We start from the raw sequence: 27,333 nt of genomic DNA, 5'->3' as shown, positions 1-27,333 counted from the left end.
TGAAGATTAAAGGTAATGGTAAAGATTTCCCTTGCACATATGTGCTAGTCATTCCCAACTCTAGGGGACGGTGCTCATCTCCAAGCCGAAGAGCCAGCATTGTCCGAAGACGTCTCCATGGTCATGTGGCTGGCATGACTAAACGCCAAATGTGCACGGAACGCTGTTATCTTCCCACCAAAGGTGGTCCCTATTTTTCTACTTGCATTTTTTACATACTTTTGAACTGCTAGGTTGGCAGAAGCTGGGACAAGTAACGGGAGCTCACCCCATTACGCGACACTAGGGATTCGAACTGCTGAACTGCCAACCTTTCGATTGACAAGCTCAGCATCTTAGCCACTGAGCTACCGCGTCCCACTTTTTGATGATTAGACAGGATAAATTATAGAAAGAAGAAAAGCATAATGTAACTTTAGAGAGATAAAAATATTGAAAGCTACTTCTTCATATTGTTATATCTTTTTTTCCTATTCTCTTCTATTTTTTTTCTATTTCTATTCTCTTTTCTTTTTTTGAATTGCACTTTTAGCTTTTTTTGTTATTTCTCTGTTTTCTTATTGTTCTATTGTAATTTATATTGGTTCTTGTTATTGTTGTTAAAAGACTTTCAAGCCATGGGTGCTAAGGGCATGTGTGTTTCTGTGTTCAGCATACAAATATAGTGATTTTTTAAAAACCTTTATTTCTTTATCTCTTTGGAGGAATGCAAGTGGAGTTATAGCTAGAGCTGGCCACAAAGAAGAAGTTATAGATTAGAACAAAATTTTATTTGCTTTTATTGGCTTTTTAGTTTGGGACTGGTTCTTTAGCTTGCTGCTATATAGTTAAATTTTCTAAGATGGTCTCCTGGTATACATTGGGTCATTTAAAATGACAAACTGTGCTATTGTTTCAGTGTTGGCATTATTCAATTGGTCTCAGAATGCTGGAGGTCAGAGATAGAGCATCCTAAGTGCTGAGTGCCAGGTCTATGGGAAGTCCATTCAGGCATCTGATCTGTCAGATGTAAATGCCTTATTCTCTATTGTGTAAATAATGTATATATGGGACATCAGGGGTTAACTTATTCTTTGGATTTTAATGTATTCATAATTTACCACTCCCATTCCTGGCTCCACCCCTTGTATATATAAGGAGCCACCCTCACCATTTTCTTTGCTTCTATCTTGAATATTCAGCGAATATAGAATGCCTATTATTATTAAAGAGAAATATATTTAAATCTCTAATTCTTATTATCTTTATTGAGTCTGATCCTGAAAATATTGCAACAAGCTGGTAGCAGAGGATGGTTAATTGACTCAATAAATAATTAAAAATGTCTAAGAAAGATAGGCCCAACACCAGGGCCTACAGCAAGGAAATAGAAACTGAACAAGAGATGATCAACGAATCCACTAACGCGATTTCGAGAGAATCCGAAGAATACACCACTGAAGAAGAAGAACTGATAAATGAAAATAATGACCAGGAAGAAATCGAAATAGAAAATAACGAACTCAGGTCAGAGATATTGAAGATACTAAAAAGCCAGAAGAACGATGAAAGCCTCATCGCGAACCTCCAAGAAATGCTGAAGAACAACGGAGCAGCGAGAGAGAAAAACGTCGTTAAAGAAAAACCCAAAGATCAAAAAACTGTGAGTGAAATGAATACTGAGAAAGTCGTTGTAAAAAAGAAAAGATGTGATCCCGCGCGAAATTTTGAATGGCAGCCATCTTGGTTTCAACGAACTTCAAAAGAGAGTGAAGCAGAGCCAATCAAAACGCTCAGTTCAAAATTTCTGGCGCGAAAAACGCTATCAGACGACGAAAGTGAAAAAGAAGACTCAAACTCTTCAGAAGAACCAGAATCAGAAAGTGAAGACGATTTAACAAAGTCTCAAGTAAAGTCAGCAATGAAAACGCTTTTTGCTGCTTTTGGGCCAAGATTGAAAATTTCCAAGGCACCAACGAAGAAGCAAGAGATCAAACCGACAACTCGAGACCTGCACGCTCCCATCCTGACTTCGAAGGCGACGACACCTGAGCCCAGAGAGCCATGCCGATTCCGTCCTACACCGCAGACCGGATCAAGTGCCAACGCACACGAAAGAAAGAGAAGAGCTGTCGCCACCACCAGAACCCCTAAAACCGAACCAGAGACCGACTCATCTGAAGAGGAGCGGAACGAGAGAGCTGAAATGGAGAGAACCTTCCACGACGACGCCAAGGAAGAAATGAGCAACGCGCATGTGCAAAGCTACGTAGACGGCCCCGAAAGACTTGAACTGGCCAGAGAACCGCGCAGACTCGTTGCGAGCATCCCCATGCCGTTCTGTAATTTTCTGCACTTGCGAGACCACGGACTGCCTCAGGTTGTAAGTAATGGACAAAATAATGTGGGGAACTTACCCAGTGACTTCCCAAAACTTAGAATTGATGGCATTAATTTACAAGAGTGGTATCAACAGCTTCAGGTTGTCTTTATGAAAGAAAATTTACTATTCTTTATAACTAGTCCTCCAAGAAGACCTTGGACTTTAAAAATAGATTGTTTACATCATAGAGCATTTTTCATAATAATATCTAGCGTATCTCCTGCAATGTATCATAGCAGCAAATCAAACCTAACTGTGTCAGAAATAATTCAATGCATGTTTAATCTATTTCACAGCGATAGCGTAGCTACAACTACAAGAATGTCTAAAGATTTCTTTTCTTCTAGAGTGAAACCAGGGGTTTCTATAAGTGAGCATTTGATATCTCTAAACAAAATAAGAGCTGAGCTGCAATTGAGGGGGGAAGTGATTTCAGATCAAACAATGAAAAGTGTTATTATCAATTCACTTGATCCATCATGGGATAGCTTTATGTCACACTTAGATACTATTAATTTAGGATATTTAACCATAGAAAGTCTATCTAACAAATTGATAGCAGAAGACAATTCAAGAAAAAATCGTTCCAGTAATCAAACAGAACACAAATCTTTTAGGAAAGTAGCTTTCCAAGAAAAATATAATGAAGCCTTTAGATGCCACAATTGTGGGTCCAGGGAACACAGTAGAAGAGACTGTCCCAAAGTCTCAAGGGAGAGACATAGGCCAGAATATAGGAGCAAATACAATTATAGACAGTCTTCCACAGATAGACACAAATATAGAAACCCACCAAATTACAGAGAAAGTAGAGGGGGTAGAGAAAATTCAAAAGAGAGAAAATCTGGGTCACTAAATGGACTAAACAAACAAGAAAGCACCAAAACACAACAAAATGAGAACAATAATTGGCTTATTGATTCTGGTGCAACCAATCACACCACTAACAACAAAAGTATATTATCTTCATTTACAGAAGATAAGTTTGTGATAAAGGTAGCTAATCAAGAAAAGGTTCAAGTATTAGGCAGAGGAAATGTGACCTTGCCTGGTTTAGGTAAAATAGAGGGGGTATTATTAATCCCAGAAATACCTCATAACATACTAAGTGCTATAAAACTAAGCAGAGATTCTGACATCAATATAGTTTTCTCAAAGGGGAAAGCAACTTTAGAGAAGGACAAAACAAATATAGGCACTGTGATGATAAAAGGAGGTCTACCCTATCTGATAACAAAAGAAAGATGGTTACATAACATTGATTCAAATATGGAAGATTGTATTGAAGCAGATGATGAAAATGTTAGTAACAGTGACAATGATGAATGTAAAATACCTCATGATCACAAAAATACACACAATGAGAAGAAACCAAAAATAGGTAAACCAATTCATGATGAGTGTGCTCACATCTTACATAGGAAGTTAGGACATGCAAGCTTTCCTGTAGTTCAAAAAATGACTGAACACGCAGAAGGTGTCAAAATAAAAAATTGTGAAAATTATTTGGAATGCTCAGTATGTAAATCCACCAAACTAAAAACCAGTCCCAGACCAAAAAAATCTAACAGATCAACTAACAATATTTTTGACTTAGTACATATGGATTTAGTTGGTCCATTAACTCCATCAATTACCTATAGAAAACGTTACTTTCTAACAATAGTGGATGATTATAGTCGCTATGGTTTTGTTTACACATTAAAGCACAAGGATGAAACCTTTCAGAAATTTAAGGAATTCTACAAACGCATAGAAACACAACATAATATCAGAATAAAACAAATTATGACAGATAGGGGATGTGAATTCATGTCTAAAGAATTCTCCCAATGGTTAAAGGATAGGGGAATGCTACATTTCACGTCCAATCCATTTTCTGCGTTTCAAAACGGGATTGCAGAGAGAAAGAATTCCACACTACAAACCATGATTAGATGCACATTAGAGGATGCTGGTTTAGGCAAACAATTCTGGTCAGAAGCCCTACATTATTCAAATTACACTCAAAATAGAACCTGGTCCAGTATTGTGAATAAGACACCGTATGAGGTGATGTACAATAGGAAACCTAAATTAGCACACATGCACATATTTGGAGTCACTGCAGATGTGCACATACCTAAGCAGTTGAGGAGAAAGGGAGAAAACGTATCCAGAAGATTAAGATTTATGGGATATGAAACTGGAACCAAAGGGTACAGATTCATTGATAATAATAACAAATTTATAGTCTCCAGAACAGCTGTGTTCCATGAGCAGGCCAATTGGTCTAAACTGCACCTTAATGAAATATTTCCAAATAAATGCAAAGATGCGATATCTTGCGAGGAAGGGACAATAGAAAATCAAAACATTAACAAAAATAAGAACAAAACCAAAACTTGGACAAATAGTCAGCATAAAATAAAGACAGACACATTAACAAAAAAGGAAGCTAGATATTTGCACGACAACCATAGCAAACCTGAAAGAGCTATTAGAAACAATAGAAATCAAATACCAAGTAAATACAAAGATTACATAATGCATATGAATGGAGAACAAATAACACCTAATATATATGAGGAAGTATTAAAACTCCCTCGTGAAGAAAGAGAAAAATGGGAACTAGCTATGAAAAAAGAGATGGAAAGTTTGCAAGGATTAAATGTATTCACTCCTGCGATCGCACCTAAGGATAAAACAATTATAGGTACCAGGTGGATTTATAAAATTAAGAACCTAGAAGGAGGCAATACTTTATACAAGGCTAGACTAGTTGCACAAGGTTATGCACAAAAATATCCAGAAGATTATACTGACACATACTCCCCCACGGTGAGGACAGAGAGTGTTAAAACAGCTCTAGTAGTAGCATCTGCACTCAATCTGGACGTATTTCAATATGACATACAGACTGCGTATTTACACGCAAAACTAGATAAGGAAATATATGTAAGAGCACCACATAGTCAATACACTAATAAGAATGAAATTTGGTTATTAAACAAGAGTCTATACGGATTAAAGCAATCTGGCAAGAGATGGTACGATTGCTTGGTAAAAGTACTAAAGACCATGGATTTCAACGCTACCACTGCTGATAACTGTTTCTTTGTAAAAAAGAGTGATGATCACATTGAATTTGTATTAATTTATGTGGATGATATTTTATATATAGGAAAACACAAAGAGAGCAGAGAAATCTTTGTAAATAAGTTAAACGAACATTTCTCGTTGAAATCTCTAGGTAAAGTGAATAAATACCTTGGTGTACAAATTAACAAAACTAGAAGGGGATTCAAACTTACTCAGAAAGATAAGATCATTGAACTTCTAAACAAATGTAATTTAAACAATGCCAAAACCTGTGACACTCCTATGCAAACTGATTTCCTTAGAAACACTGATGAGTCTTCCCCTGAATTTAAAGATAATACATTTTACAGATCAGTTATAGGCTCACTCCTTTATATATCTAATTGGACCAGACCAGATATTGCATTACCTCTCAATTTATTGTCAAGATATGTTAGCAAACCAACCATGTATCATTGGGAAGCTGTCAAAAGAATTCTAAGATATTTGAAAAGTACATTAGATTTTTGTTTAGTATTAGAACCTAATAATGACAAAGAACCAAAAATTACCTGTTATGCGGATGCAGATTGGGCTGGTGATACATCATGCAGAAAGAGTACTTCTGGTTATATTTTTCTATTGAATGATTGTCCAGTTTACTGGTACACTGGTAAACAAGAACTGGTAGCCACTTCAACCACAGAAGCGGAATATGTTTGTTTATCCAAAGCTGCAAATAACCTTGTATGGTTCAATGACTTGATCTCAGATGTTTGGAAAAAACCTGCATTACCTTTTGTTGTGCATGAAGATAATAAAGCAGCCATTGAAATATCCAGATCCGATGCCATTGGACAAAGGTCCAGGCATATTGATATAAAATTTAAGCACGTGAGACAATTATCTCAAGATGGATTCATCAAAGCAATACATTGTGATACTTCTGAACAATTAGCTGACATATTAACGAAGCCTTTACCTTCTAAACAGCACAAATATTTAACTTCTAAATTGTATGTATTATATTGTCCTGAATCTGAATGTAATTGGTGTTGTATAGCGAACCGGCATTTAGAGGGGGATTTGTCAGATGTAAATGCCTTATTCTCTATTGTGTAAATAATGTATATATGGGACATCAGGGGTTAACTTATTCTTTGGATTTTAATGTATTCATAATTTACCACTCCCATTCCTGGCTCCACCCCTTGTATATATAAGGAGCCACCCTCACCATTTTCTTTGCTTCTATCTTGAATATTCAGCGAATATAGAATGCCTATTATTATTAAAGAGAAATATATTTAAATCTCTAATTCTTATTATCTTTATTGAGTCTGATCCTGAAAATATTGCAACATGATCATTACAAAAACATTTCTGGAAATCAAAGAGATATATTCTGTGTCCTGTTGTTTTGAAGTTCAAAAGAACTAGATCAGATCTCAAAACTGCAAAGCTGGAAGTGTATAAGACATAATATAAAGTGTTTTTGTTTTGTTTTGTATGAAGGATATTTTCCTTCATTAAAAACTAAATATTTGAAATGCATAAATTAAGTATACTGTATTTTTCGGATTTTAAGATGTACCGGAGTATAAGAAAAAAAACCTTAGTTTTTGGGGAGGAAAACAAGGAAAAAGCTGATTGGGGGTGGATCGGCCTCCCAGAATACCCCCAATCAGCTGTTCCCAGAGGTGAACTTTAGCAACAGGTTTGTTGGTTGTGAGCTCTCTGCCTTGCTTTTTTTTCAGCCTCTCAAACGGAGGTTTCAGAGGCTTTTTTCAGCCTCTCAAACGGAGGTTTCAGAGCCTTTTTTCATCCTCTCAAACGGAGGTTTCAGAGGCTTTTTTCAGGCTGGGCAGAGCTATATTCAAACTATAAGACACACCCAGATTTTCACCCTCTTTTGGGGGGTAAAAAGGTGCATCTTATACTCCGGAAAATATGGTATATAGGAGGGGGGTTTGCATGTTTATGCCTCTTTTAAACTACGTACAGGCAGTCCTCGATTTACGACCACAATGGAGCCCGAAATTTATGTTGCTAAGTGAAACATTTGTTAAGTGAGTTTGCCCTGTTTTACGACTTTTCTTGCCACAGTTGTTAAGTGAATCATTACGTTTATTAAATTAGTAACATGGTTGTTAAGTGGATCTGAATTCCCCATTGACTTTGCTTGTCTGAAAGTCACAAAAGGTGATCACATGACCACAGGGCACTGCAACCATCATGAATATAAACCACTTGCCAAGCATCTGAATTTTGATCATGTGACCATAGGGATGCTGCAATGGTCATGTGCAAAACTGTCATAAATCACTTTTTTCAGTGCTGTTGTAACTTTGAACAGTCACTAAATGAACTGTTGTAAGTCGAGGACTATCTGTATTCAGCATCCAAAGCTGAAATGGCTCTTAGCAGGACTTAGAAATATGGAACCCATTGCTGTTCAGTAGCTCAGTCACCTCAAAGCATCTGCTAAAAATAAAACTGTAATGTTTATTTTATTCTTGGATTCTTCTTCTTAAATAGCTTATTATTTCATTACTGATCAATAGGTCTCTTCTTGCTGTTTTCTCCAGCTGCTCCCTTTCATTCTCCAAAAATGATGTTTTTATTTAGAGCTAAATTATGCAATATTCACTGTGCAGTTCAACTTCTAGGTTTTTATCTGAATCCAATATAAATAGTCTGATTGAGTGGGACCACATCAGGAGGAGGAGGGAAAAATATCATTTAAACACTTGGTGACAATGTATTTTTCTTAAAAAGAAAAAGCCTTTCCACTGCACGCAAGTATGCAATTTTCTAAACCAAGAGAGGGCAGGAAAACTGGGCTACTCTCTTCATCCCCTACATGCTGCTGTCTTGATGCACTGTGCACTTATTCCAAAGAAAATAAAGATGAAGGTGGAATGATACAAAATCCATCTGATTTAGATGAAGAATATCTTGCACTTAGAGGGAAGATATCTGAATTAATGAGATTCGCCCATTTGTTATTAGTGACAAATATTACATTGAAAAATTAACATGAATTTAATATTCAATATGAAAAAAGCCGCCTCCCCACCCTTTTTTTTTTTTTTTTAAATTTGATTTATATGCTGCCCTTCTCCGGAGACTCAGGGCGGCTTACAATGCGTTAAGCAATAGCCTTCATTCTTTTGTATATTTTATACAAAGTCAGCTTATTGCCCCCACAAACTGGGTCCTCATTTCACCTACCTTAGAAAGGATGGAAGGCTGAGTCAACCTTGAGCCTTGGAGAGATTCGAACCAGCAGAAATTGCAGGCAGCTGTGTTAATAACAGGGTGCACTAAACCCCTGTACTATCAAGGCTCTTAGAGATGCTTAGAGTTTCCACTAATTCTTTGGAGGGTAGAGATAGGTTTAAGATTCAAGTTAGAATTATAACATAAACAGGGATCTGTCTATCTGCTATTATTGAGAAACTTATTTGTTTTCTATTGAGATTTAATTGAATAAAAAGTATTTCTATCTTCTCCTCTAGTTAATCAGACTGTCACACTTTGGAACTGTCCTAACAATCAAAGGAATAAGTTTATTAGAAACAGAAGAACAGAATGTAGTTCTTGCTGCAGCTAAAGGATAGTCTCTGGTTACTAGAATAATTTTGACAACTGTATTTTTGTCACTGGCTGCTGACTTACTTGTTTTGTGTAGCACCAATGTTGTGAGTATTTGTATGGATGAATCCTTGCTCGTTTTGCTACAAGGACAAAATGTATAATATTGTAATGGGATTTAAAACTCCTGCCAGTATGGATGAGTGGATTATAAAATCTGGCAATTTGGTGAAAAGAATGATATTTTGGAGACTGCAGCACCTAAAATGTACATGATCAACACAGAAATATGGCCATATGCTAAGGGAAAGACAGAACAAGGTATAATTACTTGGAGGAACAGAAAATAATTTGATGGCATCAAATATGTAAATAATATCCTTCATTTAAAATAATGCGGCAGTTATAGTATTAATACAACTTTTAGAAGAAAATTTTAGTTTCATAATTATGGAAATGTTTTCTTTTTTAGAAAGCTGGTTTTCTAAAGTCTGTATGCATTAATTATCAAATGAAAGGCAGATTTGTACTCCCTTTCTCAGTTTAGCAACATTACACAAAAAATATGAAGCAAAGCACTTTTTCTTGGTTCATTTATACACCCTACTGATTGTAACCTAACAATGCCAAGGATCCATGATGTGTATCTTTTTTTTTCCTTCATAGAAAAAGCTTTCCCATTTGTTGTATATTTCAGCCAAATATAGATTAGACCTTTTTTCAGTGTTTCTATTCTATCATAGACTTTAGAATGGCATGTCTAAGGATTATTAGGAAGAATCCCATCCAGATATTAGCCAGACCTGTCAAATTTAATATCATAAATAGAAGCAGTTCAAGAATTCTCATCTGTTCAGGACTCTGATGGGGAGAAACTTTGCAGCAGCATTCTGTAGTTGTTTCCTGTTTGCATCTTTCAAAGTGATTTTTGGAAATAAAACTTTTTATAACTATTAAATTCCCTAAATTTCAAATACACGGCACATTGTTCCATCAAAATGCTTGCTAAGTTACAATACTTTTTCCGAGTTCCAAAGAATTATATGTAACCAAAGCGGTTTTATCGACTCTCCCATCTTCCTTCTCTTGCCCTCTTAGTCTGGAAACAAAGTTGGTTGAAATGATCATGTAGTAAAGAATTTCTTTTCCCATACAGCATAAGTTTGCCATATTCCTATTTTACATACTGGAAAAAGGCAACCTAGTTCTGATATATGGACAGCACAATCCTAATCATCATCTTGTAATTCAAGGAGAATCAATCAAATCTATGACTAGATGAGAGAAATGGCTGTAAAGACTGGTAAATGGGAACTAACCGCTTAGGCATGAATTCATCACTTCAACATTAAAATAATTAATTCAATCAACAAAGCATTGAAATATTATGTTACTATGGAAAATTTCTACTTGGAGACAGTTTTTGAACCATAAAACACACCACGATTAGTTATGCTGCTAATCATTATGCATACAATTTATGCCTTGTAAAATCAGAAAAACAGATAACATAAATCTGAACTACATAATAGTGGTAGTTAGTCAGATCAGTCACAATCTCATTCAGTTATGAAATCTATTTGCCTTTTCTACAACAGTGAAATAAAATGACCTGCTAATATCAAAAGCTTGGGAGAATACAAGTAGAATCTGAACTAAAAAGCAGTTTGAATATAATATGTAAAAAGTAAATAAAGTTGGATGGGCTCTAAATTGCATAAACAAACAAACACATCTTTGCCCAAATTACTGGACCTTTAGCTAGTAGAGATTTGGCTAAAGTAAAATAATTTTAGGCGTATGTGCTTTCTATTAATGTAAATAAGCTAAATTAAAAATATATTTGAAATATATTTAGTGCATTTATGCCCATGTCTAAAGTCGGGAAAGATCCTATTAATAGTTCAGAAAAAAAAAATCCCAAAAAGAGTTACATTCCAAATGTAACTGCCTGCAAGTGAACACAAAAAACAGACATAAACAGATAAGCATAATTCAAATTTGGTAATTTATTTGAAGTATATGTTTTGCGTGTGGAATGCATTATATATAAGTACAGAGTATTATTTCATAAAAATTACAAATAAATGAGTTGAAATTTAATATATGCACAGGTAAAGATGTTATCAGCTACCATGATCTCTTTTTCAAACGTCGTCAAAATGTTCCTTTTCTGTCCTATTTCTGTCCAAGTTGGGAAAGCTAAATATATAAAAAAAGAATAAAATTAGTTTGCGGATTACTTTCTAACACAAAAAGGACATTTGACTAAACCCCAATGCTTGATTATTACTAAAAAAGGAACAAACAGAAATGATTAAAATTCAAGACAACTGATTTTTCTCATGGGTAAAGGTCCTTCCCTATGGGAGGCAAAAGCATGAGAGAAGTACTTACACAAAACGTAACAGTTTCCTTTTTCATTCATTTACTCAATGGTGCATCCAGGCAGCAAAATCTGTTTTCCTGCTCTAGCCCTTTATCCCAATCTGACACCATCTACTTTTTCCATCAGGTCAAACTGCTTGGGAAAAACCCTTATTTCTAGGACTTATCAGGTATATACTGCATGCCATTCTGTGATAAATAGGATTCTTTCAAATCCTATGAAATGCCTCTTGAATATAGGTAAAACCCACAGAAGAAAGGGCTGCTCCACCGAACAATTAAATAGTATATGGAAAAATTAAACCACATTTTATGTGTTTGCAAATGAATTTTGAATCTACATATACATGAATCACTGCATCATGATAATACTCTATGCAGATTTAATATACATAAAAAATAACAGGTTCAGCAATATTAAGCAAATTGACCAGTTAAACATTTTGGGCACCAGGAGAAAAAAAATATTGTACTCCTGTTACTGATTTATATGTACTACATGTAATGGTAAGGTCACTTTGACAAATTCATCAGAATTAAGATTTAGATATACTAAGGTGCTTCACTTTGACAAGGACATTCCCTATTGCAATGAATGCACAGACTGCTATACTAAAAGCAAATAGGAGCAGTATGAGACTTTTGTGCTGAATGTCTGTTTATCTGAATAGGTGGTGGTGATATTATTAATATTATTATCATCTCTTTTATTCATTAAACATGAAACTCAGTCAACTGAACATTTAAAAATGTATCACAAATATCACTGACTGTTGCTAATGGTTGATACGGGTTGCTGACAGCATCCTAGGTATCAATTAACTATCTTATGACCAAGTATGAGACTTTTGTGTTGAACGACTGGTTTCCTGAATAGATGGTGGTGGTATTATTATTATTATTTAGCATTATCACATTAACCAGGAGACCACAATACTATTGCAGAGTAGTAGTTTGGCTGACAAAGCACCAGCTCTGTTGTAGAAAATGCTCATGCACTTCCCATGACGCACCACAAAAGGACAAGCTGGCTTCGTACCAGATAGAAAGACAAGCAGCTCTTCCTGCAGCAGCATCAAAGGCTCCCTCCCACCCCGGACCTGCCTCGCCAACAAGTGCCGCAACCAGGAAGGTTCAGAAGACAGGTGTCTGACTGCCTGCATGGAGCACCAGCTCATTCCCCCCCACTCCCCGAAGTTGTACCTATTTTACCTACTCACAATGGAACATGCTTTTGAACTGTTAGGTGGAGAGAAGCTGAGGCGAGTGACAGGAGTTCACCCTGACACACAATGCTAAGACTTGAACCACTGGAGCAGAGACCATCTCTAGCATCATTAAGTCACTGAGCCACTGCGCCTCTTCCTGAAAAGGTTCTCACAAGAGACTAATTACTGATTTGAACACAACAACACATGGGCCTATAATAAAATAGGAGCTCTGGTGGCTCAGCAGACTAATTAACATCCACTTACATCTGCTGCCTGCAATTACTACAAGTTCAAATCTCACCAGGCTCAAGGTTGACTCAGCCTTCCATCCTTTCTAAGGTAGGTAAAATGAGGACCCAGATTATGGGGGCAATAAACTGACTTTGTATAAATATACAAAAGTATAAAGGCTATTGCTTAACGCATTGTAAGCCTCCCTGAGTCTCCGGAGAAGGGCGGCATATAAATCAAATAAAAAAAAAAAAAAGGAATATGCCTCTTGCTTCTTTTATATCAGTGCTGAGCATCTTGTTAAGTCAATCTTGAATCTTCTAGGAACGAGTTTAAGATAAAACATATTAACTGCTTGAATACATTCACTAACATATTTTATATGTCTGCATATTAATCTATTTTAAAATGATGTTTTAATTTAAATCTTACCTGTTTTAAAAACTCTGCAGCATTAAAGAGTTCACTGCAGCCATATAAGACATGTTTACCTTGTTTGCCCTATGAAAAAGATAATTTCAATAAGACATTGTTAATTACTTTAAACTAAAAGGGAATAAGATATAATATCAATTCAGCAATTTCAGCAAACAGGTTACTGAAGAACCACAGCACAGATACAATCTGTAATTTCATTTGTTTTAGTGACAACAAGCAATAAGGCATTGTTTATGGGGGGAGGGGATTAAGAATGTATCTAAGTAAAAGAAATATGTCTACTTGTTATATAGCTCATCACATCACCCACAGTAATATCAGACGACACATAGATAACATAAAATTATATTTTATGGTTTATATTATCAACACAATAACTTATATTGCATCAATACAATAGAATTATTACATATATTATGAAATTATCAGATGGTTATTATCAAAGCTACAATCATAAAAATTATCATGAACATTGCATTGGTCTTGTTATTGGGGATATAGACATGGAACCCTTGTCATGGACAGACCACTCACTCCTTCGCCTGGATCTTCGAACCGCTGCCCCCCGCCGCAGGGAGGCGGATCCAATTAGATGGATCCGCCCCAGGCGCCTGATGGATCCTGAGGGGTTCCAGATGGAGCTTGGGCCATTTCCTGAGGTTCTAGCACATGACTCGGCCGAGGACCTGGTAGCCGCCTGGGATCGGGCGGCTGGTGGGGCCTTGGACCGAGTCGTGCCTTTGCGGCCTCTGACCCAGTGCCGATCCCGTGCGGCTCCTTGGTTCACCGAGGAGCTGAGGGAAATGAAGCGCTGGAAAAGACGCCTGGAGAGCGGTTGGAGGGCCAGTCTCGCTGAATCTGATCGAACACTGGTAAGGTCGCATATTAAGACCTACCTAGTGGCGATAAAGACGGCAAAGTTTAATTACTTTTCCGCCTCTATTGCGTCATCAGGGAATCGTCTGGCCGCCCTGTTTAGGGTGACCCGCTCCCTGCTCCATCCGGGAGTGCGGGAGGATCCCTTGGAAGGCAGGGCGGAGGATTTTGGACAATACCTGTATGACAAAATCGCTCAGATCCGGGGGGATTTGGACTCTGACTGGGTAGATCAGGGCAGAGTGACGAGGAATAGTCTTGAGAATGTTATCTGGGAGGAGTTTGACGCTGTGACTCCCGATGATGTGGACAGGATTTTGGGGAGACTTAGTGCGGCCACATGTTTACTGGACCCGTGTCCCTCCTGGTTGGTACTGGCTTCCCGGGAGGTTACACGAGGCTGGCTCCAGGGTGTTATCAACGCTTCGCTGAGTGAGGGCCACTTCCCCACTGCCTTGAAAGAGGCGATGGTGAGGCCTCTCCTCAAGAAGCCGTCCCTGGATCCGGCAATATTGGCCAACTACCGTCCTGTCTCCAACCTTCGCTTCATGGCAAAGGTTGTGGAGAGTGTGGTCGCGCGACAGTTCCCACAATTCCTGGAGGAAACATCTTATCTAGATCCGTTCCAGTCGGGTTTCAGGTCTGGGCACAGCACAGAAACGGCATTGGTCGCGTTGGTTGATGATCTCTGGAGGGCTCGGGACAGGGGTTTCTCCTCTGTTCTGGTCCTGTTAGATCTCTCAGCGGCTTTTGATACCATCGACCATGGTATCATGCTGCACCGGCTGGAAGAGTTGGGGGTGGGAGGCACCGTGTTGCGGTGGTTCTCCTCCTTTCTCTCCGACCGGTCGCAGTTTGTGTTGGCAGGGGGGCAGAGGTCGACCTCGAGGCCTCTCATCTGTGGAGTGCCGCAGGGATCGGTCCTCTCGCCCCTTCTGTTCAACATTTATGTAAAGCTGCTGGGCGAGATCATCCGTGGCTTCGGGGTGAGATACCACCAGTACGCTGATGACACCCAGCTGTACATCTCCACCCCAGGCCACCCCAATGATGCCCTTGAAGTGATGTCCCAGTGCCTGGAGGCTGTGCGGATCTGGATGGGGAGGAACAGGCTCAAGCTCAACCCTTCCAAGACTGAGTGGCTGTGGCTCCCGGCATCCCGATATAGTCGGTTGACTCCATCACTGACTATTGGGGGCGAGTCTTTGGCCCCCACAGAAAGGGCTCGCAATCTGGGAGTCCTCCTGGATATGCAGCTGTCCTTGGAGGAACATCTGACAGCTGTAACCAGGGGGACCTTTTGTCAGGTTCGCCTGATTCGCCAGTTGTGACCCTTTCTTGATTGGGATTCCCTGTGCACAGTCACTCATGCCCTCATCACCTCTCGCCTTGACTACTGCAATGCTCTCTACATGGGGCTCCCCTTGAAGAGAACCCGGAGGCTCCAACTGGTCCAGAATGCAGCAGCGCGGGTAGTGATGGGAGCAGCATGGCGCTCCCATGTAACACCGCTCCTGCGCGAGCTGCACTGGCTCCCAGTGGTCTTCCGGGTGTGCTTCAAGGTGCTGGTTATCACCTTTAAAGCGCTCCATGGCATCGGGCCTAGCTATCTTCGAGACCGCCTGCTGCTACCGACGACCTCCCATCGTCCCGTGCGCTCCCACAGAGAGGGCCTCCTCAGGGTGCCATCAGCCAATCAATGTAGGCTGGTGACCCCCAGGGGGAGGGCCTTCTCTGTGGGGGCACCTACCCTCTGGAATCAGTTGCCCCCAGAGATAAGGAGAATCCAAGACCTTAGTGCCTTCCACCGTGCCCTTAAAACCCACTTTTTCCAGCAAGCCGGGCTGGCTTAAGAAGAAATTTTAAATGTTTTAATTGGTTTGTATTTTTAATTTTGGGCCAAATTTATATATATTTTAATTGTTTTTTAATATTTGTATTTTATGTTTTTTAATTTTGGCTGTACACCACCCTGAGTCCTCAGGGAGAAGGGCGGTATATAAATTTAAAATAAATAAATAAATAAATAAAATAAATTATCTTTATAAAAAATAATGATGAAATCAAACTTGGGACATTAATGAAATACAGAAATTGGAAAGAAAAAGTGAAGGTAATTACAAAAGGCAGAGGTATCATAAATGTTATAAATGTATAGAAAAAATAATTGTTATGCATAGTATGAAAATATTAAGGAGTCTTGTAGGAGAAAAAACTTGTTATATAAAAGCAATTTTATAGTAGCATTTATTTTAATTTGCTTAATATTTTATCCTTGAAAAACAATAAGGGTGGATAAAGCAAGGAATGATAATTCTACAGACAGTTTTATTTGCCTATTTGCAGATTACTACTTAATAATAGGAACATATATTACTTACATTCCAGATTACAGTAAAACCATAATGGAATGTTTTGCTGGAAAAGGATGATATTAGAAGTCTGTAACTCAAAGGTGCTTTTTCAAGGGGCAACTGGACTTTCTGGTTTTTCTTTGAAGACGTTTCGTTTCTCATCTAAGAAGCTTCTTCTTGGAGAGCTGAAGAAGCTTCTTGGATGAGAAGCGAAACATCTTCAAAGAAAAACCAGAAAGTCCAGTTGCCCCTTGAAAAAGCACCTTTAGGACAACCATGACCTGGATGACTGAGAATCTCCATAGACATGGATGATATTTAGAAGTCTGTAAACTCTATAATTAGCCACCCCATTATTTCTATGTGTACGTATTAATATGGACATTTTAAATTTTTGTTCAGTTCAGTAAAGGGACAAGCTCTGCACATATTTTTTTCCATCTTCAGTTGAAAAGAACAGAGCTTCACACAGCCCACCTACTATTGGAGATAATGTGTCAAGAAAAAGAAAAACAGAAATGTAATCCTAAACAACTATCTGAAGAAAAGGCACGTACGTACCTTTATGTAATCAGCAAGGTTTTGGTATTCAATATAATTGCCACCTCCAACTACAAATACAATTGCCTAAGATTCAAAGGGAAAAAAAAAACCATTTACCATAGGTATTAGTACACCCTAGAGTTTAGAATATACACAAGGTGCAAAATAGTTCATTCTAGACTAATGGAAGAAAGGATTTTGATACCTGGATAAAATTTAGGCTATTAGAGAAGAGATTATTATTTATTTGGTAGTAAGATTAAAGTAGCTTTTCGTAATGGTAAGTGTGAATGACCTTGAGAGACAGCAGAGAGAGCCCGGAGAGGACAATTGGCATATAAAAGATGTCTCAGCCCAAAGAAGGGGGGATGGCATGGGAAACATTTCAGAAAGGGACCCTCCCTAATTTTCTGGAGACGAAAAGGAAAAAGGGGAGGGGGGGGAGAAATACTTTTAGTTTTGCAAAATTTTGTTAATGTAACCTTACAATAAAGACAGAACTGGCACACTCTTGGATGTGCTTCTTCTCTGAACTACCCTGCAGGGCTAACACTTTTGCGAGATAACTTTCAACTATATCTCAAATCGAAAGTCTTCTTGATATATTTCATTAAGATATAAAATCCCTCAATGAGCAGCAGACAATGAAAAGATGTTATTTTTGGTTTCTATCTTCAACTTTTGGTAACTTCTCGATTATCTACACATTCGTATTATAGTAGAACTTAGTTGAAGTGAAGAGACATGCATAAAGCTGCAGTTAGACTGTTTTAAGGGGGGTCATCCACTTCTCTGAAAAGTAATGTTATTTTTGGTAATTATTATTTGTACTACTCATTAAGATATACTTGTTCAGAATCACATTTCTGATAAGTGAGTCTTAAGAAAATAAATTTAAGAACAGGGTATTATGTTAAGATTTTGTCATGAAATCCTTACGAGTTAAGGAAAGAAAAAGGATTAGGAATGCTTACTCAACTTTTTGAAGTTAGAAGGATTATACATTCGTAGGTAACTAATAAAACTGTAATCAAACTAATAATTTCAAATAATGGGATTTGATTTTTCTCTTAAAAATAACTACCGTATTTTTCAGAGTATAAGACACTCCGGACTATAAGACTCAGCTACCTTTTTTGGTGAGGAAGACAAGAAAAAGAAATCTGCCTCTGCCTCCCAGCAATTTTGCAGCAAATAGCAAATAGCCTGTTTTACTTTCATTTTCATTTTCAGCATAGCTTGATTAACACAAGAAAAAAAAAATCTGGTCAAAGAAATTTACCTCCTTGCAGCAAGCAGAAGAGGCCCGCACAACAATAGGCAACAGCAATCCTTGCATCCTGAAACAGCTGAGAGTCAGGTGACTGATCCAAGGGACAAACAACTTGTGCTAATTAGGCTGTGCTGAAGCTGAAAGGAGCTGTTTCTTCTTGCTGCTTGCTGCAAGGAGATAAATTGCTGGGAGGCAGAGGCCAAAGGGTGGGGGCTAGTGGGTGGGCAAGGCTACATTTGGTGTATAAGACGCACCCAAATTTTCATCCCCTTTTGGGGGGGAGGGAAAGTGTGTCTTATACTCTGAAAAATATGGTAAGTTATCACATTTTATCCTTGTAAGGCACCTGGAGTCGGTCGCTGAGGCTGAGTTGGGTGGTCATATAAATTTTCTTAAATAAATACTTAAAGCCAATTTTTGTCACCAATTGTGTGAAAAAAACATGAACCAGTCTTACCTCCTGAAATGGATTTTTGTTTCGTGGAACTGAGCTGCGATTTAAACCAAATCAAACAAGGCATTTATAAACAAAAATGAAAAATAACTTGAATTATACTAAGCATAAAATGTCCAGTTCCCCTAAGATTCCTGTTAGGCCCAACTTTAAAAAAAATCATTGTAATAATTAATTAATAGAAAGCTGAAATTCTGCAAAGGAAACTACTAGCATTCAGCATCATATAGATATTGCACTGGAATGTCACAGAACATCCTAGGCAGTTGTTTTTGTTGGTAAATGTGAATTTGTTGACTACACATGTCTAAGCGTGCATACCGCATTCCAAATGTGCTACCCCCTCCCCAGTAGATTATTTACCCTAGTTTTACTGGTCAAATTTTACATCTATCTGTACACATTCTTCTTCTGTTTCTTTCTTTATGTCCCTTCCTAAATATATACTAAGTTTAAATTAACTGCTCTTGGTCAAGTTCCCTCACATTAAAAATAGGTAATTTCTTAAATTATTTTTTAGAGGGTGCCTTTGAGTCAAGTCTATTCCTAGTCATTGCCTGAACAAGTTTGTGCAGTTTTCTTGGTAGCATTTTTGGATCTGGTTTGCCATTGCTTGCTTCCTAGGGCTGAGAGAGAATGACTGGCCCAGGGTCACACAGCTGGCTTTCTGCCTATATAGGTAGTCCTTGACTTACAACCACAATTCAGCCCAACATTTCTGTTGCAAAGTGAGACATTTGTTAGATGAATTTTGCCCCATTTTACAACCTTTCTTGCCAAAATTGTTAAGTGAATCACTGCAGTTGTTAAGTTAATAACACAACTGTTAAGTGAATCTGATTTCCACATTGACTTTGCTTGTCAGAAGGTTATAAAAAGTGATCACAGGATCCTGCCACACTGCAACTGTCATAAATATGAGCCAGTTAGTAAGTGGCTGAATTTTGATCATGTGATCTTGGGGATGCTGTGTGGAAAATGGTTGCAAGTCACTTTTTTCATTGCCACTGTAATTTTGAATGGTCATTAAATGAACTGTTGTAAGTTGAGGACTACCTGTAGGAGATTTCAAAGTCGGGGTTTTTTGGATATTTAGCAAACTGTTCAACAAGAGCAGTAACTAAAAGAACAAATAAGTAAACTAGGTAAAATATGCCTAAACAATAGATATTCAAATATTTAATATAAACTGTGAAATGGAATATCACATTTTTATGTTATTCCATATGTTTACACTAATTAGTGTCTGCACATTGCCATTTTTTTAAACCTTAAGTAACTTAGTATCAAACTCACCTGTCACTACCTCGCAACATTTTAGGGTCAAAATACCTATAGTCATCTGTCTCCTATTAAAAGAGAAAATTGGTTAGAACACATTTTCATTATCTTATTTTTTATTTCCCAATATATTTACATTTCATTGAAATATTTTGAAAATATTATTCAGCCAAAGAACTAAAGTATCTATTGTAGCTGCTACTCAAGGCGAGTCATGACATTCGCAGTTGCTAAATCTTTCAAAACATACTATTCATATATTTATTTGAAAGAATATAAAATGATAAATAGTCCTAGTTTTCATGTTGCTGCATTTCACCAAAGTACATTTTGTAATTATAATCTATTCTATTTTGAAAATATATTTAATGCTCAAATAATATAGCATAAAAAATCTTTCTTCTTTCATTCTACATTTAAAACAAAATGAAGTTTGTTTATAAGGTGTGAGATATTAGGACACTTTTGGATTTAACATTGTTATATAAAAATATTTCCTTTCTTTTAAAAAAATCAATTCAATATTAGCATTGATGACTGCAATATGTTTTTCTGCTTCTATGCTCATTATTTTGCAAAGCAAGAAAAAAAGAAATAGATCAATTTTGTTTATGGCCTTTTAAGAAGAAAATATTAATTCTACCACATTCTATATTTTTAAAAAATTGTAAGGTACATAACAAGCCAAATGATCTTTGGGGGATTCACCTTTGATTTCAAAATCAATTAGATACTAATTCTTTATATCTATAGTGCACTCCAATGCCCATAGGCATCATTACAAAATTCTATCTGATATCTAAATAATTCAACCACCTTGGATTGATTTTGGTATCTTTAAAGTCTGGACATAATAACCAAGAAGAGAATTGAAATTATTCTGGAAAACAATGGATTGCTGAAGATTACCTATTATTTATCATTTTGCATCTGTTAACTCTGTGAGAGTCTAAAGTGGTTCATATAGGAATTTCCATGATTTTCTTTCTATTGTATTACATGGATAGTATTTGAAAGAGCACTATAATTTTTGGGAATATATTAATTCAATCTACTGTAATTGTTATTCTCTATACTTACAGGATTTGACTTCATCTCCATAAGGTTATCTAAAATGCGGGTTGCTGGAAGATTCTATAAAAAAAGTTGCAAGAGCTGTGGTTTAAAACAGTAACACATACTCAGATCATTATTCAGCTCTATTATCATTAGATACTAATTCTTTTTGAATCATCATGTGGTTTGAATACAATTCTTTCATGCTTGCTTCCCTAAAGAAAGCATTTGACCACTTCAGATTTTATGATAAAACAAATATACAGTAACAGATAATGGAGATGTACTCTTATGTAGTTTTTAAAAAGGGCATTGCTTTTTAAAATTAAGCTTGGTGGGTAATACTGAAATTAAGAAATGTATACACTTCTGCAACATCCTGTGTTATTAATGAAGCAGAAATATAACGTAGGACAAATTAAAAAGTACTTTTTTAATGAAATGCATAATTAGAGTATGCTATTCACCACTAATACCTGTAACAATAACCACACATTTCTAAATCTTTTTTTATGGATGCAGCTGGCTATGTTTCAACAAATGCAACTTCAGATAGTATAAATTTTATGATTACTGATTTAGCCTCTTGTGCAGTCACTGGTACTTATAAAACCAAAGCACATCTTGTAATCTGTTGAAAGTATTTGTTATTGCATAGATAAAATATGTATAATCACTAAGTGATATGCTGCTTCTAATTCAAAGATAGGATAACACTACTTTGCTTCTCTTCCCCCCCCCCATCTTTTAAAATATGAAGTTGCATTAGCTTTAATGAAGACAATTTCTGGAATAGTAAGAAATCTGCCGTTACTCTGCTTTGATATTTTGCATGCTATCAAAGTAGCAGCAAAATGAAAAAGTGGATATCTTGAGTTACATAATTTGGATAACATTTCTTGATGGAAAAAGTATTCCCTTTTTTATTTTCTTTATAAAGATTTTTTTTTTTATCTTCTAAAAATTCTAATAATTAAAACCCGGCTATTTTAATCAAGTCTCCCAGGTATTTTGTGATAATATTAAAACATTATTTCAAGAAACTGTTTTTTATGTATTAGTAGCAATATAAACTAGAGAAGCAGAATTATGTAACAAGAGAAAATTAGGACAATCCAAAAACTGAGCTGGATGAAATAGTAGCGAACCAAACTTCTCTAGAATTTTTTTTTAATGAATTATGAGTTTATGAAAATGTGCAATTAAATTACCATACATTAATATCCATATTATTTCAGAGAGCCAGAGAATGTCACACAAAGCACAGAACTGAAATGGAACCTTTCCACACAGGGGTAATTCAGTTCAGTTCTGATAGGCCAATATAATTCTATTCACTTTGTTAAGCATGCTAGATATTGCAGCCTAACTGGGACACATGCAATTGATGAAACGCTGAAGTGTTTATCCCTGTTTATCCCAGTCTGAAAAGTCTGTAGTCTTGGGTATATGTTCATTCAAAAATAATGAATATACTTTTTTTTTTTTTTTTTTATTGAAAAAGTTTTCAAATACAAATTTTTCCCCCTTTTTCCCCCCCCTCCCCCCCCCTCCCTAACCCCCCCTCCCCACCCTTCCCCCCCTGTGACTTCTTCGTAACAAAAAAAAAAAACCCTAATTCATAACAGATTACTTACTCCCTCCTCAAAATACTGACCTTTACTTACTAAAAGTATTATAAATCCCCCTTTATCCATACATCTCAGAAAAGAAGAAGAGAAAAAAACAAAACAAAAAACAAACACATTATACTATAACTATTATAAAATAACTTCTAATTTAGCATAATAGTGTTTTATATCTATACATTATTGCAACAATTCAAAACCACCTTCCACTTTAAAACTATACGATAAGTCCTACTTTAATAACATTTCAAAGCGGGCTCCCCATAAAATCTAATTTAACATTTATTCCACTCTATCCATTTCCTCCACTCCCCTAAATGTATCACTTAAAAATCCCTTTTCTTAAACTAATCAATCTGTAGCTAGCTTATTCACCCACTGTCTTACAAATTTACCATACACAACAATTCTTGATATCTTTAATTCACTGCCCACACTACTTAAAAATATATATATATATATATTCCATTATATCTAAATAAAAAAAGAAAAGACAATAACTTTAAATTTATAGTCCATATAATATCTTCTTGAAGTCTTTCCACTGGATTGTTAGAACCAACATCCATAATAGGGTAACATAGCTTGCTGATGCAACAGTTTATTCAAGGTCTCCAATCATATCTGCCCCCATCAGTAGTAAACATCTTCTTATATATATAAAAGTAAAAACAACCACCCGAGTGACATTATAATTATATTCCATATAATAATAATTGTGGGTTTCATCAGGATTATTAATTTCCATCATCGTATTGGGTAACAATCCGATCTTCTGCATGTCCCAATGTGATTCTCTTGCCTTATAATTCAAAATAATTATAATATATTTATCAACACAAAAAGAAGTTTCAAAGTAGATAATTCAAAACCATCAATTTGAGGCTCTTTCCATGTCCCAAAATTACGGCAATGCAGAGATCTGCCACTATCCTCAGGATGATATTGACCAATGTGTCGCCTCCTCTATGTTTTCACATAATCATTCATATTTTAAAATCACTGGCTTCACTGTTGCTTGGGTTAGAAATTTCTATTTTTGCACAACCTATTTCTTTTTTGTTTTCTTTTTGTGGGTTTGACTTCCATCCTAATTTTTTGTGTCTCGCGTTTCTTTTTTATCCCTTGTATATCCTCTAATTGGTTTCCATGCTTGTCCTTGCCTTGATAAGTCATCACATTAAAATCAGATGGCACTTCTCTCGAATTTGTAGATAATCCAGCTGGGGTATCCGATAAATCCAAAGGCAATTTATCTGGTACAGTCTCTGTCTTTAGTTCCAGCTCCTTCTGCTTATCCTGTATTATATCTGAAGACGTTAAATTCATTTTCAACCTATTTTGATAAAATTCTTCCGCTCTTTCAACAGTATTTAACTGGTATCTTTCTCCTTGATATCTCAATATAATACCAACTGGGACGTCCCACCGGAATTGAATATTTCTCCTTTTTAACTCAGACACCAGAAAGCCAAATTTCTTCCTTTCCATTAATATCTTAGGTGGGAGTTCCTTGTAAATCCAAATCTTTCTTCCATACAATTGCAAATTAGAATTGAAGGAATTTTGCACAATTTTATTCCTAATTTCTTTATCTGAAAAATAGATTACCACATCTCTAGGCAATTGCCTTTGCTTGGCAGTCCAGGAGTTTATTCGATAAGCTCTGTCAATCCTACAAAACACTTCCTCAGGTTGAATCTTTAAAATCCCAGCTAGAAATTCAGAAGATATTTTCCTTAAGTCATCTCTGTTATTTTCCTGCAAACCTCTAAGTCTTATTGCATATTCTGTAAAATTATATTGTATCTTTAGAACCTCTTTTTCAATCCTCTGTTGCAGAGTTTCTACATTACCAGACTTTTGATCAGCATCCATTTTAAATTTTTCTTCTGAACTATAATCCTGAATATTTAACAAATCATTTTCAATTTTTTGAATTCTATTATCCAATTTGTCTTGAATTTCATCCATTTTTGACTCTAGTAAATTAGCATTTGTTTCCAACCGAATCATGAATTCTGACATTTTTAAAATTTTTTGCTGCAAAAAGTCAAACTTGGATTTCACCAATTCCTTAGTTTCCTGCTTAAATTTTTCAAGTTGCTGATTCACAATCTCATCCCTTCTTTCAATCTCCTCTAAGAGAAATTCTATTATATTAAAATCAGGTTTCTGGGACTGAAGAGTTAAAACTTGTTCCTTTAAATTCTTAGTGGGGGAATCCCCCCCACCTATTTTTTTGTCTGACTTCACAAGCCTCAGTGCCATGTTTCCGCCTAAGCAGGCTTTGTTAGAAGAAAAAAAAAAAAACAAGACAAAAGACTTCCAGCCAGCAACAATCAGGCCTCCAGGGGAAAAAGAGAAAAACAAAAACAGGAGCGGAGTTTTGTCTACAAATGTAGCCAGTGGTATTTATTCCGCTACATTGTAATAATAAAAAACGGAAGAACTTTCCCTCTCAAACTCTTCTCCAGCCACGGCAGACGCCATTTTAAAAAAAACCTTTTTTCCTCTTTCTCTTCCTCTATTCTCTTAAGTAATTTTTAAAAGATAAGTAAAATACTTGCGCTTCAGTATTACAGGTCCAGCTCACATTTTCTTTGAGTAATCTGTCAAATTCGCAGGCTTGCTTTTGACGCCTAGCTCTGCATTAGCAGAGGTCTCCCAAAGCCCGGAGCAGCGGCTGGGGATATGGGGCATCTCATCCGCTCCATCCCAAAAGTAAAAGAAAAACTTTTGGGACTCTGCAGAGAGTTCTACCCACCCCTGCCGGCTCTATCTCCGTTTCCTCATGGGAACGGAGTTTTTTCGAGCCGCCGTTCCGTTGTGAAGGCGGCTCTGACAGGCTATGGAAGCTGACGATCCCAAAGGAACGTCTGGCGGCGGCCAGCAGCAAACAGGAAGTCCAAAAATAATGAATATACTTAACGTAAAAACATACCTGCTGCTTTAGTACTAAATTTTTGACTCCTTCCATCACAAACTGGGATCCAGTATTCATAACGCGTGAGAAAAGACTGAAACAAAATGCACATCATAAAGATTTGATTTGTGTCCACATACTTAAGTAACAGACCTTTAGTACCGAGTCTGCATGTCAAAATATATATATATATTTAATTGATTTGGCAATATTTTTAAATTGTCCCAATCAACTGAGCAGTTAACAGATAAAAATAAAACAGCATGCCAGTAACAAAATAATGAAAAACAGTAGCATCAATGCATATCCAAGATGAACATCCACCATCAACTTGAGTCAAAGACAAATTGAAAAAGCCTGTTTTCACCAACTTACAAAATTCTAATAGGGAATTTGAGAATTTCCATGTTTCAGAGGAAAGACCGTTTCAAAATAGGGGGCTGCTACAGAGAAGGCCTGCTGCATAGCTCACTCCCAAGTACCTTACCATACAGGGTTCTCAGCAGATCTGCTTAAGAGGTTTAGACTGGATGGGCTAATTTAATGTTGGCAAGGTGGTATCTAATGTATCCCAGTGCTATACCAATTAGGATTTTATAGATGACAACCAGCTCTTTGAAATGGGCCTGGAAGCATACTGGTAAGCAGTGTGGTGACTTTAGGTTTATTTTGCAGTGGAAGGACTGTCCTGCTAGGAGCTTGGCTCTGCATTCCAGAGCCTTGATGGTACAGTGGTTAATGAACCCTGTTATTAACACAGCTGCCTGCAATTTCTGCTGGTTCGAATCTCTCCAAGGCTCAAGGTTGACTCAGCCTTCCATCCTTTCTAAGGTAGGTGAAATGAGGACCCAGTTTGTGGGGGCAATAAGCTGACTTTGTATAAAATATACAAAAGTATGAAGGCTATTGCTGAGCACATTGTAAGCCGCCCTGAGTCTCCGGAGAAGGGCGGCATATAAATCAAATTAAAAAAAAAAAATTTGCTGCACCCAATTTCTTTCCAAACACATGTAGAATGTCTTAAAGTAGTCCAGTGGTATGGCAATCATATTAATAGTTTATATTACCCAAGCATGGATATAAAAATATCAGTCAGCTTCTTTCCATTGTTTTATTGCATTTTTTCTTATTTAACCTGTGTGGGGAATGTTTTAGACTGAAACTACAACATAGGATGCCAAAAGCAACAAAACACATTTGGAACTCACCCCAATGACTTGGCTGCGCTATTTCCATACATAGCTGGACCTGAAGCCATCTTGGCAAAAGCTCTGCAAAATGTAAAAAAATAAATTATATACCTGTTGGTTTTCAGCAAATGATGATGAATAAATTGTTCATTAACAAAACACTTCCTAGTCATTTTGAGGATAAAATTGCTCCTTTAACATAAATGACAGTACTATCATAACTAATCACACAAACACACTATAAAACTGTAATACATATTATTGAAATAACAAAGGGAGAGTTCCTGCAATAATACACTTGGCAGATGAATTTATTTACGTGGAACAGAATTTCCCTATTTCAGGTAAAGAAAATGGCAGTCAAACCATTTTTGTTCAAATATGACTCCACATTCTATCTGGAAATCACTTGTTAGATCACAGATATATTATTACATATACAGCTGGGAAGATTTGAAAAAGCTT

General features: G+C 36.7%; 1 protein-coding gene across 1 annotated transcript in view; it reads right to left on the bottom strand.

The window, feature by feature from the left end:
• Nucleotides 1–11,044: 11,044 nt before the first annotated feature.
• SCFD1 (sec1 family domain containing 1) overlaps nucleotides 11,045–27,333 on the bottom strand; it is a 52,434-nt gene continuing 36,145 nt past the window's right edge. Inside the window, exons 18-25 of the mRNA XM_070931368.1 lie at nucleotides 26,887–26,949; nucleotides 25,697–25,772; nucleotides 21,149–21,202; nucleotides 20,084–20,136; nucleotides 18,791–18,824; nucleotides 17,079–17,144; nucleotides 13,282–13,350; nucleotides 11,045–11,221 (exon numbers count right to left, since the gene is read on the bottom strand). Coding sequence (XP_070787469.1) covers nucleotides 11,198–11,221; nucleotides 13,282–13,350; nucleotides 17,079–17,144; nucleotides 18,791–18,824; nucleotides 20,084–20,136; nucleotides 21,149–21,202; nucleotides 25,697–25,772; nucleotides 26,887–26,949 — 439 coding nt within the window. The 3' untranslated portion in view covers nucleotides 11,045–11,197. The remainder of the gene's footprint in view (nucleotides 11,222–13,281; nucleotides 13,351–17,078; nucleotides 17,145–18,790; nucleotides 18,825–20,083; nucleotides 20,137–21,148; nucleotides 21,203–25,696; nucleotides 25,773–26,886; nucleotides 26,950–27,333) is intronic.

The sequence above is a fragment of the Pituophis catenifer genome, unplaced genomic scaffold (genome assembly GCF_029215685.1).
Source record: "Pituophis catenifer annectens isolate HBS135680 unplaced genomic scaffold, rPitCat1.0.hap2 SCAF_1, whole genome shotgun sequence".
Classification (NCBI taxonomy): domain Eukaryota; kingdom Metazoa; phylum Chordata; class Lepidosauria; order Squamata; family Colubridae; genus Pituophis; species Pituophis catenifer.
The sequence above is the reverse complement of the archived record's forward strand: the minus strand, read 5'-3'. Positions and strand labels throughout refer to the sequence as shown.